Here is a 17,310-nt window from a genome sequence, read left to right as displayed (position 1 = left end):
TGGTTTTCTTATTTGCAATGAAGCATTCTACAATAATTCCGTATACAAAAGGTAATTTCTTTATTTCCACTTTACAATTGTTTATAATATTATCACACATATTTTTGAGGTTAAGTAACAATAGGTATTAATTAATAAGTTAATACCGGACAAATTTATTCGGATACTCTTTAAAATATAGTATCTTTTGTAAAACTTGGTTTAAATGACTGGAATTTTGTTTTAAATGGCAGTGGGACTAGTTCACTAAACATATACATTTGAAATGACTAAAGAAATAAAAATTTCATGGTTCTTTTATGCGTACTAAAAATTTCTTCGAAATTGGTTGATTTTAAAATAAACTGTAAACAATTAAAGGTCGCCAGAATCGCAATTTTGTCCCATTTTTTGACACTTCCGACTAATAACTATCAGAAATTTGCAGTTTTTTTTAATCTTTCAACGTTTGCAACTTCATTTCAATTTAACCGATTTCGATTAAATTGTCAGTATGCATATAAGTCAATAGGATCTACGAAACGTATTTTTGAAAATAAAAGCAAGGTTTTTATTTTTTTTTGTCATTCCAAGTAATAATAAAATTTAAAGAAAGCATTATACTTGATAAAAAAAATTTTGCGTTATTTAAACCAATTTTTAAAACAGGTACTGTGTTTTAAAGAGTATCTGAATAAATTTAGAATATAATAATTAAATGAAATTTATTAACATATTTTCAGAAATAAGTTGTTTAATTAATTATATGTTTAGAAACTTTTATAATAATGTTGGAATAGAACGTTCAGTTTTTCATCTAAAGTTATAGATTTACAAGCAGCATCCACAGCTTGTGTCACAGATGGTGAACCACAACTAAAAACACCAATCTTGTTAATCTAAAATGATAAACATTTTACATAATATAGTTATTATATTTTATAAAATCTTATTGATACAATAGTATTAAAAGCAAGTAGAGACATTAACATTACTTACTGTAGGATGTAATTTTTGAACAGACATAAAAAATCTTAAAAAATTGGGCTTTCCAAAATGGGTTATTGCTTTTAAACCAGTAAATAAAGATTTATTTGAAATTTTTTGAAAGTGTCGTTCACAGATGTACTGAAAAAGTATTGTCATTTATTTTGTGATTTTTTATGAATTAAAAAATTAATAGAATTGTGTTTATTTATAGTTTACCAATAATATAGTTCTTAAATCAAATTTCTGGTAAAATTGTGTAATAAAAATGTGAGTCAATATAGTGGCATTAAAGTCAGAATTTTCAACATCTCTTATTATGTCAACCATCCATTCAAATTGTTTTTGCGTTCTTGTTATCCAAAGAAAGTATACCTTAAGATTAAGATTTTATTAAGATTAATGTCTAGAATATATATTGAAATTATATTTATGTTAATATTACCTTCTTGCATTCCAAATTCAAATCATGATTTAATTTGTATACAGCATCTTTTAAAATTGATGCAAAAGGTGTAACACCAACTCCACTCCCTATTAATATACTTACATCATATTTATACCAATCTTGATGGCATTCACCATAAGGACCATCTATGTGAATCTATTGAAAATAATCAAATTATGAAATGAGTTACAATTTAAGATATTTAATAGCATATTTGCATACCATTGGTAAACGTTGATCGAATTTTATAGTGGGATCTAGTCTGGTTCTAATTTTAGTAGTCCAAGATCCAACTGTTCTAATATGAACAGTTAAATTTGATTCATGAGGTGCAGAAGATAATGTGAAAGGATGATATTCATTCGTTTGTAATGTAGGACATGCGATCCTAATCCATTGTCCAGATTTATAATTAAAATTTTGAGGCTTGGAGAATACAATACAAACCACATCTAAAACAAATATGTATCTACTGTTTCCATAATTTTTAATATACAGGGAATATAAAAATATGAAGTTGATTATTTGGAAACCTTTAAAGATACAAATAAAAAATAGTGCATAATTATGTTTTATAATACTCACGTCATAAATTATAAATTTACCTGATGGTAGTATATCTGCTTTTATTATAGGTATTTCAATAGTTTTCCTTGTTACAGTAATAATTTTATCAAAAATAAATAGAGTTAATGGACCCAAAAAGAAATAATGGAAATGTGGTTCCTGTAATAGATTAAATATTATAGTATAATGATTCTAATAACAAGTTGTATTTATATATCAATTTTATATAAAATTAATACTTGAACTAATCTTCCTGCTCCATGTATGATTATTAAAACATAAAAAACAGGATATAAAGAGTGTGTTAATCGAAACCAATTATAAAGTAGTCTACGAATGTTTGGTAAAGTACACAGATATATTAATGCTGTTACGATGGTTAAAAGGATTCCACTTAATCCTGTTATTGTTTGAAAACACCAGTAGTGGAATTTAGGCAGTTCATGTGTGCTAAAATGTAACATTCGAATTAGTATTAATTTATACAGAATTGTCTATAAATTACTTACGCATGAAAATAATTAGGAAAAAGACATGTTAAGTCGTCAGCACTTTGTATTGAAATATGATATAAGTTGAATCCATGACCAATTACATGAAGTACTGAAATTTGTTTGAAGTAGATATTAATATAGTTTAAATTTATAATTAATATTTTATTTAAATATTACAGTATATTATATATTTATTATTTACCTGTAAACACCAATCCGCAACAAGCAATGTATTTATGCATTTCAAGCATAGATTCAAATGGTATATACAACTGTAAAATAGTATCTCTTAAAAATGTAATGATATTATTACACATTGTAATTAAAAGAGTTGAGTATGTAAACATTATTCCAGATGCTGCTCCTCTAGTTATTGCTATTCCATATCCTAAAATATGTCTCAAACCAGAGTGTTCACGTTCCACAGAATAGTCTGCAATAATGTTAGTAACATATAAAAACAACTTTAGAAAAATTAAAGGTATACTTACAATAAAATCTCTCTGCAGAAATAGCAATAAGAATGAAAGTATATAAACATAGCCAAAATATTTGTAACTTTTTATTTGCAAGATATTTCATTATAGGGTACCAATAATCTTGAACATGTTCAACATCATCAACAATTTTTTCTATCTCATGTATATCATGCGTTTCTATCTTTGTATCACCACCAATTCTTCTTCGCAATTCACTTGGATCTTCATATAGACTTTCCACTACTTTCTGTACTATTCCCATAAATGTTGATCGAAATGTAGATGTAGATGCACCAATATGTAATTTTTTATATTTCCCAGTAGTATTAATATTAAATTCTAATTCTGCATAATTGAACTTATTATTGAAATCACTTAGAATTTGTTTAAAATCTTGCAAGTCTATAGTTTCTTTTGCTACTATATTTGCATGTTCCATCATTGAATGCATCAAAGTTTCTAAATTATTATCAGTTACATCTGCATTAACTGTTTCCATAAGCGATCTAACAATATTATGGAAACGTTGTAATAATATTATCAAATATAGTACACAAAGTTTATTTATATATTATACCTTAACATATTTTTGAAATCATTTTTTGTCAATCTTCCTGTTCCATTTATGTCATACATATCAAACATAAATTTCACTTTATCTTCTGCAGAACCATTTAAAAATAGAACTAACATATCAAGGAATTCCCTAAATGATATGAAACTGTTTTTGTCTTTATCAATTAAATCGAATATCTAAAAATTATCAATGAAAATTTCAAATGTGTTATATAGTTTCATGTGTAAATATTTTAATATTGCTACCTTCTTAATAAACTCTGAATCTGGATGCATACTCAATGCTTCAGAAAATTCTATTATCGTCAATTCAGTATGAATTACGTCTTTTGCTACTGTTGCATCTATTTTTAAAATTTCTTCTTCTGTATGTGTAATGTGAAGTGCCTGTGAAGTATAAAATATGTTGTTATTACAAATGTCTATGTTCATATAATGTCCTGTAACATTATGTAATTTCTAGTTGTATTCCATTATACCTGTGAAAAAACAACACGGAAAAATTGTTCTAATTTTTTTTGTCGACTTCTTTTAGTAACAGCTTGCTTCAATAACTCTTTAGTTGTGATATTCGTTATTTCTTTGATTGAAATTGTATTTAATTCAGTAGCAAATTGTTTCATAGCTTGAAGAAATAAGTCTCTCAAGTAATTAGTATCAAATTTTAAGACTAAATCATAATTGTGTTCCACCCTGATCATAACATAGCTACTATCAGTAGGAATATGTATCTGTTGAATAATATAATCTAGTTTATAAAGTAAACATTTAATTTTATAAAATTCATCTATATATATATATATATATATATTGTACATACCTTTATTATTGCATATTGTAACATATCTATTGCTCGGGTGATATGTCCTAAATAATTTCTTACTTCCAATTGTTTTTTCACCACATTTAAAACGATAATTACAGGTCTCAATGGCAATATTTTATCTTGCCATTCATTTACTAAAAATAAAAGATATTAAAGATATGTCTTTAAATTTTATCATTAGTATTTGGAAATTCACCTGTAAGTATTGCAGTATTTTTATCTTCTTTTATGATGTGCGATTTCTTCCAATTTGGTGGATATTGAAATTGTTTATTTGATTTTGATGTTATTCGGCTATAAAGTAGTATAGTAAAACCTGTTAAAAAGTTATGTAATGTATTTCAATTATTTCTGCGATATTGTAAAAAATATATATACATATATGTATTACAACAGATAATAGTAAATAATCCCACGAATGTTGAAATAAATGACGTAGCACTATTGTTAAAGTAATCGTATGTTGCAGGAACTGTACAAGCATCAACATTTTTAACAGTAAGGGGCTTAGCATGATAGCAGGTCATATTATTATTGTTTGCACAATTTCCTTCAAAGATCGAATTGTTGAGACACTTATTGCTGATATCATTTGCTGCAAATGAAAGGAGATTTATATTAATATATAGAACAAATTTTAATAAGTAGGATTAAACATACCTGACATAGGGACTTTAAAAGGATTTCGTGGTATATCATTATGATCCATGTCAGTAACAGATATTAATATATCGTAAAATGAAAGACATTCCAATCTTCTAATTTCATCAGGGCTGAAGAGACTATCATAGATTATTATAAATTTTAATGTGAACAATGAAGAACATAGAATTATGAAATAATACCTGTTTTAGATAAAGATAACTTACTTATTATTTATATTTTTATACCAAAATCTATCTCCAGCACGTATTCGTTGAAACTGATCAATTATGATAGCTTGAAATAATTCTCCAGGTCCATTATCAGTTTCTAAGATACCACCCACCCATATATCAACATCGTCAAAAGAATTTTTATACAGCTCCATGAATTTGTTCTTAATCTTTCCATGAAATATTAAACAGTAATATCATTTTTTTGTGCTACGAAATTATATAATTTAATTAAGACTATTACTTTTTATACGTACTTTTGTATCTACATTACTGAAATGAGATGTATCATTGACTTTGGTTAAATTGTATGCTATTCGAGCAGTATTATAATCTGGAAGTCCATGATCACGTCCTCTTTGAATATTGAGTGCCATTAAGTCTCTCCTTGAGAATTCAAGTGGACCAAATAAACTGCCCCTTAAGTCATCTACTATTTTATGATCTTCTTTCGCGCATGGTTGAATAGCCATTCCCATGATTAATTTTTCTATATCAGCAATTCCTTGTGCCTCTGTCTCTGTTTTATAAATAGAATTCTAAACAAATAAAATCAATTATTTTTAAATAATGTAAACAGGTAATAATTCACCATATACTTATATACCTGTGGCATCCAATAGTTATTACATGTTCTAATTGCTCTACGTCTTTGTTCTAATTTGCAACCCTTTCTACCGTAGTCTCGTAAATATACACCTATTAAAAAGAATTATTTAATCACACCTCTCTTGTAATGACATTTTACAGAGTAATGTATGGTATCTCCATCTTGAAAGAATTGACATTCTTTTTAATGATAAATAACAATAGACGTTGGAGTAGGCTATGAATCATTACATATTGTCATGTATAATCATTGATACTAATTTATAATATGTGTAAAAGTTGATGCGCTCAAGATAAATTTAATAAAAGTGTTTCCAAAAGTACCTGATGGAACTAAGGTGTGACCAAAACGAAAAGCAGCAGCTTGAAAAAATTGATCAATTTGTGGGTCAATGCTTGGATCGTAACCTTTCAAAAAATTATAAGAAGTTATATAAATCCGAAATAAAGGAAAATTAGTTAACAGATTCTGATAACTTCAATGTTCTAAACTGTTTACCTTTGTACATAGGAAGTTCTTTACCCAACCATTCAGGTAACCATTCATTTGTGATAATGTGCTGCTGTGTTGCTATTACCCATTTACGAGCTTCATTGTAAATTTTTTCACCAGTCCAGTTAGATTGTCGACTTCTTATGTAGTTTGATATATGATTATGCCATCTAAACCAAATTATACCAAAAGTGAGAAGGAATGGGTTTTCATTTCCTCTTGGATTTCCTAATTCTACAACATATAAGTGCAATATATCTATTTCAATAATTGCATACATTATTCTGGAAATGCATTTTTTACATTGCTTAAGAGATGTAACATTATCAAAAATACCTCCTATTTTTCATATAAAACAATATAGATTTGTACAAAAAATGACTGTAAGAGATGCATTGAATGCAGCTCTTGATGAAGAATTAGCAAGAGATGAAAAGGTATTTATTATAGGAGAAGAAGTTGCTCAATATGATGGTGCTTATAAAGTAACAAAAGGTCTTTGGAAAAAATATGGAGATAAAAGAATGATTGACACGCCCATTACAGAGGCTGGATTTTGTGGTATAGCTATTGGAGCAGCACTTGCTGGCTTAAAACCAATATGCGAATTTATGACATTCAACTTTTCATTGCAAGCCATAGATCGTGTAGTAAATGGAGCAGCTAAAAATTTTTATATGACTGCAGGAAGATATAATGTACCCATTGTATTTCGTGGTCCAAATGGTAATGCCAAAGGCTTAGCAGCGCAACACTCTCAGTGTTTTGGGGCATGGTACATGAGTTGTCCTGGTTTGAAAGTAACTTCACCCACAACATGTGAGGATTATAGAGGATGTTTAAAAGCTGCTGTTCGAGATCCTGATCCAGTTGTAATTTTAGAAAGTGAAGTACTTTATAATTTTACATTTCCTGTATCTGATGAAGCTATGGACAAGGATTTTATGATACCATTTGGTAAAGCTAAGATTGAAAAACCGGGTAAACATATTACACTAACATCACATGGCCAAGCTACATTCTACACATTGCAAGCAGCTGAAATTCTAGCAGGAGAAGGAATAGAAGCGGAAGTTATAAATTTACGTTCTCTCAGACCATTAGATTGGGATACAATTTTTAAATCGATTTCAAAAACACATAGATTAATGACAGTTGAATTGGGATGGCCTAGATGTGGAGTAGGATCTGAAATAGTAGCTACTGTTATGGAAAATCCAGTATTTTTTCAGCTTGATGCTCCTGCTATACGCTGCACAGGTATTGATGTACCTATGCCTTACGCGGAAAATATTGAATATGAATGTACACCCAAAGACCATCACATTGCAGAGTTTGCTAAGAAAATTTGTGGTATGGATATATAAATAAATTTTGTATTTTGAAATTAAATTGTTACTTACTAAAGAATCGATCAACCTCTTCTGTATAATGTCGTGTAATGTAATCATGATGACGAATTGGTGGTGGTGGATTAGACATAGGTAATTTTTCAGTATTATTTGCTGGATATAAGTTTTTGCAACAACTTGCTAATAATCCATTCTGATCAAAGGTACCATTTGAGTAGGTTCTTAAAAAATTTGACCATGCCTTTGAAGTACCATAAATGAGCCCACCATCCAGAAATGGAGTTATTTCATTTAACTATAATATTTATACATTATTTGTGTGTGTTTGCACGCGTGTGCGTATTGAATAGAATATTTTATGTAAATTCTTATTGATTTATTATATACATAAATGTATGTATTTTAATATATGTATATAGGGTGAGTTACCAAACATTTGCATGTCAAATATCTTTGTCGTTTCTAAAGATACATAAAATATGGTAAGGACAAAGTTTCATGGTACAATGGGGCTGACACAATGCTATAAAACAAAAAACAAATTCTTTTTATTTTTAATTTTTGAGGTGCAAACGTTTGGTGACTTATCCTGTACATATATTTATATATATAATATTCTATTCAATTGCTTTAATAATAAAAAAACTATTTTAGATGAAAATTCTTATTGGCTACCTCTGTATGTTTTTAATATTAAGAAAATAATTGTGCAATAATATAAGATTGAAAACCTGTTGACGTGGGTTATTAGGAGAATGTCCAGTTCTTGTATCATAGCGTGTACGTAATACTGGCATTTCATGGTGTTTAGTTTTATTTATGTAATTATGAGAAGATGGAATCTCAATGTTAAAGTACTCTGGTGGACATGCAGGTCTTTGTGCGTCCAAAATTTCTTCTACAACATGTTGTCCTGTAGATGTAACATTTATGAGAATGACTAAGAAATAATTTTTTTTGAATAGTTTAATATTTTATAACATACCAAAAAATACAAGCAATGTATTTCTTCCGGTTTTGGAGACAGAGCTCATATCACCTTTCAGTAGATTTTCACTAAGTTCTATTGGGTTTGGTCTATTGCAACCCGAAGGTTTGTATACACCATCTTCATATGCAGCTGGCCATCTTCTCAATAAAGGCGTATCAACGGCTCCTAACTCTGGTCGTCCGATATTATTATACCATCCATCATAACCAGGATATTCTGTTGCTTTATTTTCAAAGCCATTTTTCGTACAATCTCTTCCCCAGCATCCAGTAAATAACCAATCTAATAATATCTCTTTTTCTTTGTTATAATTTAATGGCTTGTCACCTTTGACAAAAATATTCTTAGATGATATATGTAATTTGAACTATAAAACTGTATGACAATCATTATGTAGGATATTCACACTTACAGTTTGAATCAGTGATAGATATATTACTATTAACAGAGTTGAATATAACACAATAGTAAATAACAATTACATAAAGCAGAGTATACATATTTTTTTTCAAACACAAAAATGAACAATAATAATGACGAGATTCTTTAACACTCTGTGACTGAATTGTCTGTTCTAGCTGTACACTCTTATAAAGTAAAAATTGTGGACAGGAAAAAAAACGCCACACATATGTGATAAATTCATAATCTCTTCATCCTGATATGATAAGAATACACAGGAAACCAAAAGGAATGAACCACATTTTTATCAAATAACCGAGGATGTATTTTAGTGGTATTCAAATTATTGTTCATATAAATTTAATATAGACGAAGCGAAATTGTGTAAAACATTAAATTTGTATATTTGTGTGTTATATATTAATAATGTATGGACCACGAAAGAAGATCTTTTGGTTTGCAATAACCACTAGGATAACAGTGCTAAGTTTGCAATTTATTTTCAATATTCTCTGTCCTGATCATTATGCAGATGCATTTAGAAGTCCTAGAGATAAATCTGACAGAGTGTCAGTATATGATAATATAATAACATTATTATTTAATGGTCTTACACGATGGGATGGCCAATACTTCATACATATTGCTAAATATGGTTACACTTATGAAAATACTTTAGCATTCTATCCATTGTATCCTACATTAATTCGACTTACAGGTGCTTGTATTAGAAAAGTATTTTATTTGTTGAATGTCAATAGTTCTGTAATTATTGCTGCCATATTAATTAATGGCATATGTTTCGTAAAATCAGCTATAGTATTTTATGATCTTAGTAAACTAGTACTAAAGAACACTAACACAGCTTACAAAGCAGCAATACTTTATTGTATTAATCCAGCTACTATATTTTTCTCTGCTATTTATTCAGAGTCTTTGTTTGCTTATTTAACGTATTACAGTATGTTAAAGTCTATTGACCTGGACATATATATAGCTTTTCCAATAGGCCTATCTATTCTTACAAGATCAAATGGTATGGTTAATATTGGCTTTCCTATGTATTTTCTATTAAAACGATTGTACAATGATTTTGTGTCTGAGTATAGAAAATTTTCGTTAAGAATTCTATGTAAATTTTTATTTAAAATGTCTACATTTAAAAGTATTTGTTTAATGTGTAATATAGTAATTATATCAACAGCTCCATTTGTTTTATTACAAATATATAATTATATCATATTTTGCATTTCTCAGTCAAATGAAATGCTCATTCCGCAACATATCTTAAATCATAGTGCAATAAACAAGTTTGAATTACCAGGTAGCAGTAATGTAAAATGGTGTGATACTATTCTTCCAGTAGCTTATTCTCATGTACAAAAAAAATACTGGAATATAGGATTTTTTAAATACTATACACTTAAACAAATACCGAATTTTATTTTAGCACTTCCAATCTTGTACATTATGATTACTTGTATGAAAGAATATGTTTTTGAACACACTAAATACTTCTGTACATTGGGATTTGTTAAAAGAGTTGATGATAAGACTGAAATAAGTGTCAAAGTAAAGAAATATCCGGCTGAAATGTTAGTATTCATTGTCCATGGTTTATTTATGACAATATTTTGTATCTTTTTTGTACATATTCAAGTAAGTACACGTTTACTATGTTCAGCAAGTCCATTAATCTATTGGTACTGTGCTTCAACTATGTGTTGTGCGCCACATTGTAATGAGAAAGGAGGATGTGAATGTATAGAAAATATGTATTCAAAATGGAAAGTATTTTTTTTCACGCAAAAAGAATATACTTGGAAGGATAAACTCATATTAACTTACTTCTTAGGATATGCAATTATAGGATGCTTTATGTTTTCAAACTTTTTACCATGGACATAATCTATTGTATATCTACTCTGTATGTACATTATGTTATTTAAATTTAGTAAGATTATTGTAGTGCGTATTGCCGATATAAATACATAACTGCAAAAGTAGTTATTATTTACATGAATGTGAAATTGATATTGTATATTATTTTGTCATTTAACTTACATTTGTATAACATGTTAAGTAATAATAAAATTATTTACAAATACAAAATATATATTATTATGTAATATACATTACTTCCATAATAATTATTTAATATGCAACTTCTTGTGTTTAAGTATTTCGATTGGTGTTAAATATAATGTCTGTGCACAAGAAGGACATTCATATATCTGCGTGTTAGATTTGTGTTTTACGTTGGTACAATTTTCTTTTGTATTCTTCTGGTCTTGTTTTATACACGACTCTTGATGTTGTAATTTCTCTATGCTAGTAAAAATTGCTTGTGTATTACAGTTTTGGCAGTGCCATTCAGTTTCTAACATCTCTATAGAAAATTTACGACTCCATTCGGTTTCGTTTAAACTAAAAAATAAAAGTAACAATTTATTATTTATTTGAATAACCAGTAAATATAGTAATTAACCTTACCAATTATATGTAATTATGTTGGTCACTTGAACACCTCCTTTAACTGAATTAGGAACTGCTGTGAAGTCAGTTTGAAAGGGATTTGGATTTATATCGACAACATTAACTTCCCTTCCCACGTACATTGTTTTAAGGTCAGCTGGTAACAATCGCTTTATTGTATAAGGAATTGTTGTGTGCATATATTCAATCAATTCTTGAGTAAGTGTATATTCAACTTCATTAAAATCTTGCTTATCTTCATTACTATTATTTAAATCTATAAGGTAATTATAATATATTACTTTAGGACTTTGAGATTGTTGAATTTTAAAACTATTAATCTTTATGCACATCCTATTTTTATACCTTGCAATTGTTGATTTAATAAAAAATCCCATTTATTCCGTAATTTAGTGGATTTTAATAATAAGGTTTGGCCACTGTCAGGTACTGGAAACTCTAATGCTAGCCATGAATCACATACAATACTATAAAATAGAAGCAACATTTATATTAGAAAGTTTTTGACGTAGACTTAGATTAATACTTACATTGAAAATGTACTGTTTGTGTCAATTTCATTTGCAAATAAAAATAATGTCTGCACGGCAGGCATTCTAATCGTGTTCACCAAATAAGGTTTTGTTGTTTCCAAAAGAGATCTACAAATTATAAACATGTACTTAAAGAAATATAATAAAATTGTTATCTATCTTTATTTGAAACTTACAAATACGCTAATATTGTATGTTTCGAACTAACGGGAGTTTTGCTTTTGTATCCTGGTATGGATATAATATCTGTTTCATCTAATTGTAATACTTGTGGATGATTTCCAAAGAAACTCATTGGATGTAACGCTATGTATGGTTTTGCTTTTGTATGAAATAGTTGCTCATTCATCGACTACAAAATTATGTATTATTTAAAAAAAATGATTATTTAAAGTAATTAAAATGACGTTACCTTACAATAATTGAACTCATCTGCAGACGCGAATTGTGGATACAAACCACTGCACAATATTATTTTCAACATAGTCAAATCTTTGTAACTATATGCAGTTGCTGCAGTTAATAAATTTTGGACTTGACTTGGATCATTTTTCATTCGAAATTCAATATCCTTAATATCGATTCCTTCATCGTCGTCATGATCATCATCTTCTAAACGTATATTGAATGACTCCAGTTTTAATTGTTTTCGTTTTCTAGGTGCGCTTTGTTTATAAGTTCTTTTCAATGATTTCAAAAATTTCAGTTCCCCGTGTCTTATAGCACGATCTGCACTGGACATGGAAGAGTTTACTTGAGGGAGAGTTCTCAATAAATTACAATCCTACAAAATATAAATTATTTGATTATAGCACCATACATTCATCAATATATGTAAACATTTATTATTAAAAATGTAGAATTACCTGAAGTAATTCTTTAAATTGTGTTCTTAACTTTGTCATTTCATAAAATCTTTGCTCTTCTAAACCTCTTCTTCTACACCATTTTCTGCTACTACTTCCATTACCTCTAGATTCTTGAGAACTTTGCTGTTTCACTTCTAGCCATTCTCTGAATGCATTTAATAATGTTATCGGATCACCATGATCTGACTCCAGTGATTTCCTAGATGTCTTTAAAATTTTTAATCAATATACAGATAGAAAACATGATTTTTCAGAATTAAAATATATGTGTAAAGTATATATTATTACTTCACACTCTGAATCTCTATATGCTCTGTTTGTAAACGGTGTTTGTATACTTAAAGCAGCAGCTAATGACAATACTGGTTCCACTTGATGGAAAATTGAGCCCATTATTAACATTTTGCCTATTGATATGTCAACTGGTAAACGTGCCAGTGTTTTTCCAATGCATGTTATTTTTTCATTATCTGTAAGTGCACCCTGAAATAAAAAATATATGTATATATAGCATAATTATGACGTGGTTTAAAATTTCAGTGATACTAACGTGCTCTTTCAGAGATAAAATAGAATTTTCTATGCTTTCAGCTGGCGGTGGTTCTATAAATGGAAATTTTCTTATATCTGGAAGTCCCATTGCTATCATTTGTAAAAGTAACGAATCTAAAGGTACACGTTGCAATTCTGGTGTTGAATATTTTTCTAAAGCCGTATATTCTTCCTCGGAATACAGCCTAAATGAAAATATATTTGTTATGAAATTATGGAAATATTGCCATTATTTCATTACATTTATCAAAGTATATACATACCTATAACACATACCTGGTCCTGTTCTACCAGCTCTTCCTTTTCTTTGCTCTGCACTGGCTTTACTGATCCAGAATTCTTTAAGTCGTTGCATTTTACATGAAGGATCATAATTCATTTCTTTTACTTTTCCACTATCAGCAACAAATCTGATTCCATCTATAGTAATTGAGGTTTCTGCTATATTAGTGGAAACAATACATTTTCTCACATCATCGGGAGTAAAATCAAATACCTGTGAAATATAAGAGGATATGTAATTTTATGTATGTTACTTAAAAGAAAAAATGAATATAAAACTTTACTTTGTCTTGTTCATTAATAGATAGAGTACTATGAAGTGGTAAAACGATCCAATTATTTTTTTTCTGACTGTATTCTTTTGCAGCATCTACAACTGCAGTAATTTCACTCATCCCACTTAGAAATATTAATAAATCACCCTTTTCATTTACTAAAAATGTACATTGTTAATATAAGTTATAGTACAACAAAAAATATAGCTTTATGTATGAGACATTTCCTACCTGCATATTTTTGGTCGATTAGTTGCATTATTTGTATATAAGGACTTGGATTGAATCTATCATTTTTATACCTGATATCTTCTATGCAAACAGGTCTATATATTAGCTGTATGGGATACAATCTCCCAGGAACCTGTATGATAAGGACTATTTATGACACTTAATTCTACCTCTAAATATTGATAGAGAATAAGTTTTTTTTATAGCATACTTGTATTACTCTAACATCTTCTTTTGCAAAGTAGTTACTAAAGAGTTCGATATTAATTGTGGCAGACATCAGCACTAATTTTATATCATGATTTTGATTAATAACACATTTCATAATACCAAGCAGAAAATCACCATGTAAATGACGCTCATGTACTTCATCCAACACAACAACTTCATAGGGTAATGATTCTGATTCACCAGATAACTATATAAAAGATATGTTCACATTTGTTCTTGTTTATATAAAATTTAATAATTAGTTATTATTTACTGAAGCCTTATATTTACCTGTCTCAACAGAAGACCTTCTGTTATAAAAGTAATTCTGGTATCTTGATTTCTTTGTTTTTCAAAACGAATTTGATAACCAACATCATTACGATTCTCTGTTAATGTTTCAAAAGCAACACGTTTAGCTAAAGATATACATGCTATTCTTCTGGGTTGAGTACATGCTATAAGTATAAATATTAAAAATTAATTATTATCTGTATTGGTAAACAAAACACCAATGATTGTAGATATAATCGAACTTACCAATTTTTTGATAATTAGCTGCATATAAATATTGAGGCACTTGTGTAGATTTACCACAGCCAGTATCACCAGCTATGATAACTACTCGTTCATTTTTTATTGCTTCAATTATCTCATTTTTATATTGACTAACTGGTAAATTTGCTTGGGTTTCTCGAAGTTTTTTTAATTTTGCGTATTTTTCTTTTTGTTTGAAATCCAAATATAAAATAATGATACTTTGAAATTTTAATAATATCTCTTTTGATAATGCCTCAGTAGGTGGAATCCATGCAAATAGTTCATTGAAACTGAGGCTTAAATTAAAATTAATGCAATGCAGCCTGTGATATATTTTTGGTATACCAACTTCATTTAAAGTAAAATTAGGGGATGTATCGGGAGTAGTAAGTTTTTTTTGTAGAGTTTCATATTTATTGACAAATTTCCAAAAATCTTCTGTATCGTGTACTACATTCAAATTTTTTGAAAATACTTTATTGCACTCGTATTTGTACTTACTAAAACAAAAGTTTTCATTACCCTTTTCTGAGTTATAGATTTCTTGATGGAAACATTCTTCTGTAGAATCAATTGTATGTTTGTTTACATGACTTTTGGACGATGTTGATTCATTACAGTAATTACTTTTTCTTTGCTTTTTATGTTCGTGCTTGTATTTAAACTTATTATATTCAGATTGCGAACTCATTTCAACGAAAGTATATTTTTACGTCATAACCTTAAAATTCGTTTCATTGCCATAAGTTTTTGGTATGTACAGCATTAAAGTCACTTTCTGATTATTTATTTAATAGTTTATTGTTAATTTTGTATTTTTTTTCATACAAATGCACAAATACACATTCTAATTGTTCATTTTACATTTGCTTCCATACTGATCCATACAAACGTAATAAATATTTACTTATATGACAGTAGTAGTTACAATAACTGCCGACCACATGACACACGAGTACAGTAATGCCTCACCATATTGAACCACTTCTACCTCATCATATTGCGCCTTTCTATCCCCATCTTTTTAATGCGCATCCATCTTGCGCAGTTGGTTTAGAAAGAGAAATGATCGAGAGACACAGAAAAACAGCAGCGGGATTTATAGCGAGTGTCCACACGGATGAGAACCTAGACCGTCTCATTTATCCGTGCTTCTGGTCTCAGTCTTTTCACGCATCCGTTTGCCTGGTGCTCCATCTGAAACACTCGGTGTGATATTCAATTTGTACTTATCGCCAGCGGTATTTCATCACCTATCACGAATACGAATATGAATGCTGTTTCTTTTTAACATGCTTAATATACAAGCTAAGTTGATACCCAGTGTAATATAAACGACGCATACCATCATTTTCCCATTAAGGGGTACACAATTAAATTCCTATAAATGAATAATCAATGAACGGAGCATAATAACATCATTTATGATCAGGAAAGAGTAAGACAAAACAAATACATAAATCCATACATTTCACTTAAAGAACATACAGTACATATGCTATAGCCTTATGAGCAGACCAAAGTTGGCATTCGCTACGGTTCCCTTTCTTAGAACGACGATTCTTAGCTTAGGTACATGCAATTATTAATTTGGAAGTTCGCACGTGTATGTCGAGTAATTATTGCAGACCAAAAGTGGATCAAATAAGAAGTCTCCGATCCACGGGGACCACAATGTATTAAAACAGAAGGCTGTCGATATGCTTTGTCCATATATTCTTACGTCCATGGTAAATATGGTAATCTTTCTTCAATTTAAAAACCATATTCCGGGGCAACGATGCTTTAAATTGAGAAAAAGCAGTGAGTTGCTATGCTCTAATTGGCTGACGATTCACAGCTGAACAGTGCTGCCCTCAGTCAATGCGGTAGGGAAAAAATAGCAAAGTCGTACCAACAGCCAATGTAAATCATATTTAGGGCGGTTTTATGCAACATTTAGGGTAGACTTAGAGTAGCTTTAGTGCAATTTTAAGGTAGTTTTAGGGTACATTTATGCTAAAAATGCTGTGAAACTGTGTAAAGGTGCTCTAAATATGCCCTAAAATTCCTCTAAAATTGCCCTAAATCTGGCTTAAAAGTGCAGCAAAGTTAGGTGGCGTAAGTTTTTTGTCCGTGTGGACAATCATAAACCTCATGGAGTTCGTTTTGTCTTTCTTGATCATCTGTTCTTTTTCTAAAAAAAATGTTCTTTTTCTTCGCAACTACGCGAAGGTGGATGCGCAGTAGAATGGTGGGGGATAA

At 29.2% G+C, this 17,310-nt stretch overlaps 4 protein-coding genes across 6 annotated transcripts; 2 read left to right on the top strand and 2 right to left on the bottom strand.

Moving 5' to 3' along the window:
• Positions 1-53: 53 nt before the first annotated feature.
• On the bottom strand, positions 54-9,221 carry LOC144478434 (dual oxidase 2-like). 3 transcript variants are annotated; one of them, XM_078196300.1, is made up of 25 exons: positions 9,089-9,221; positions 8,671-9,003; positions 8,417-8,598; positions 7,737-7,980; positions 6,340-6,567; positions 6,165-6,248; positions 5,839-5,930; positions 5,489-5,770; positions 5,226-5,401; positions 5,017-5,138; positions 4,748-4,951; positions 4,553-4,672; positions 4,351-4,490; positions 4,010-4,261; positions 3,777-3,917; positions 3,532-3,707; positions 2,967-3,460; positions 2,678-2,908; positions 2,491-2,584; positions 2,221-2,431; positions 1,637-2,140; positions 1,412-1,570; positions 1,186-1,341; positions 979-1,107; positions 54-878 (listed from the first exon to the last, which is right to left on the bottom strand). In XM_078196300.1, the coding sequence occupies exons 1-25, from the start codon at positions 9,174-9,176 to the stop codon at positions 750-752; spliced, it is 4,971 nt and encodes a 1,656-aa protein (XP_078052426.1). In that variant the 5' UTR covers positions 9,177-9,221; the 3' UTR covers positions 54-749. The 3 variants fall into 3 exon arrangements, 2 of the variants coding, with proteins under 2 accessions (XP_078052426.1, XP_078052427.1); XR_013495345.1 differs by lacking the exons at positions 54-878; positions 979-1,107; positions 1,186-1,341 and having other exon boundaries at positions 1,437-1,570; positions 1,637-1,866; positions 2,000-2,140; XM_078196301.1 differs by lacking the exons at positions 54-878; positions 979-1,107; positions 1,186-1,341 and having other exon boundaries at positions 1,429-1,866; positions 2,000-2,140.
• LOC144478438 (pyruvate dehydrogenase E1 component subunit beta, mitochondrial) lies at positions 5,131-9,380 on the top strand. The gene is made up of 3 exons (XM_078196309.1): positions 5,131-6,375; positions 6,454-7,686; positions 9,255-9,380. Exons 2-3 carry the CDS (start codon positions 6,624-6,626, stop codon positions 9,311-9,313), a joined length of 1,122 nt encoding a protein of 373 aa, XP_078052435.1. The 5' UTR covers positions 5,131-6,375; positions 6,454-6,623; the 3' UTR covers positions 9,314-9,380.
• Positions 9,381-9,498: 118 nt separating this feature from the next.
• Positions 9,499-10,989, top strand: Pig-v (phosphatidylinositol glycan anchor biosynthesis class V). Its single transcript, XM_078196304.1, has one exon. The coding sequence runs from the start codon at positions 9,505-9,507 to the stop codon at positions 10,984-10,986; it is 1,482 nt and encodes a 493-aa protein (XP_078052430.1). The 5' UTR covers positions 9,499-9,504; the 3' UTR covers positions 10,987-10,989.
• Positions 10,990-11,187: 198 nt separating this feature from the next.
• LOC144478435 (putative ATP-dependent RNA helicase DHX34) lies at positions 11,188-16,300 on the bottom strand. Its single transcript, XM_078196303.1, has 15 exons — positions 15,067-16,300; positions 14,818-14,984; positions 14,528-14,734; positions 14,317-14,449; positions 14,095-14,243; positions 13,792-14,024; positions 13,527-13,713; positions 13,265-13,459; positions 12,974-13,183; positions 12,520-12,891; positions 12,284-12,459; positions 12,105-12,215; positions 11,920-12,041; positions 11,572-11,830; positions 11,188-11,505 (listed from the first exon to the last, which is right to left on the bottom strand). Exons 1-15 carry the CDS (start codon positions 15,755-15,757, stop codon positions 11,229-11,231), a joined length of 3,489 nt encoding a protein of 1,162 aa, XP_078052429.1. The 5' UTR covers positions 15,758-16,300; the 3' UTR covers positions 11,188-11,228.
• Positions 16,301-17,310: the final 1,010 nt, after the last annotated feature.

The sequence above is a fragment of the Augochlora pura genome, chromosome 2 (genome assembly GCF_028453695.1).
Source record: "Augochlora pura isolate Apur16 chromosome 2, APUR_v2.2.1, whole genome shotgun sequence".
NCBI classification, from domain to species: domain Eukaryota; kingdom Metazoa; phylum Arthropoda; class Insecta; order Hymenoptera; family Halictidae; genus Augochlora; species Augochlora pura.
This window is presented reverse-complemented; position numbering and strand designations above follow the sequence as displayed.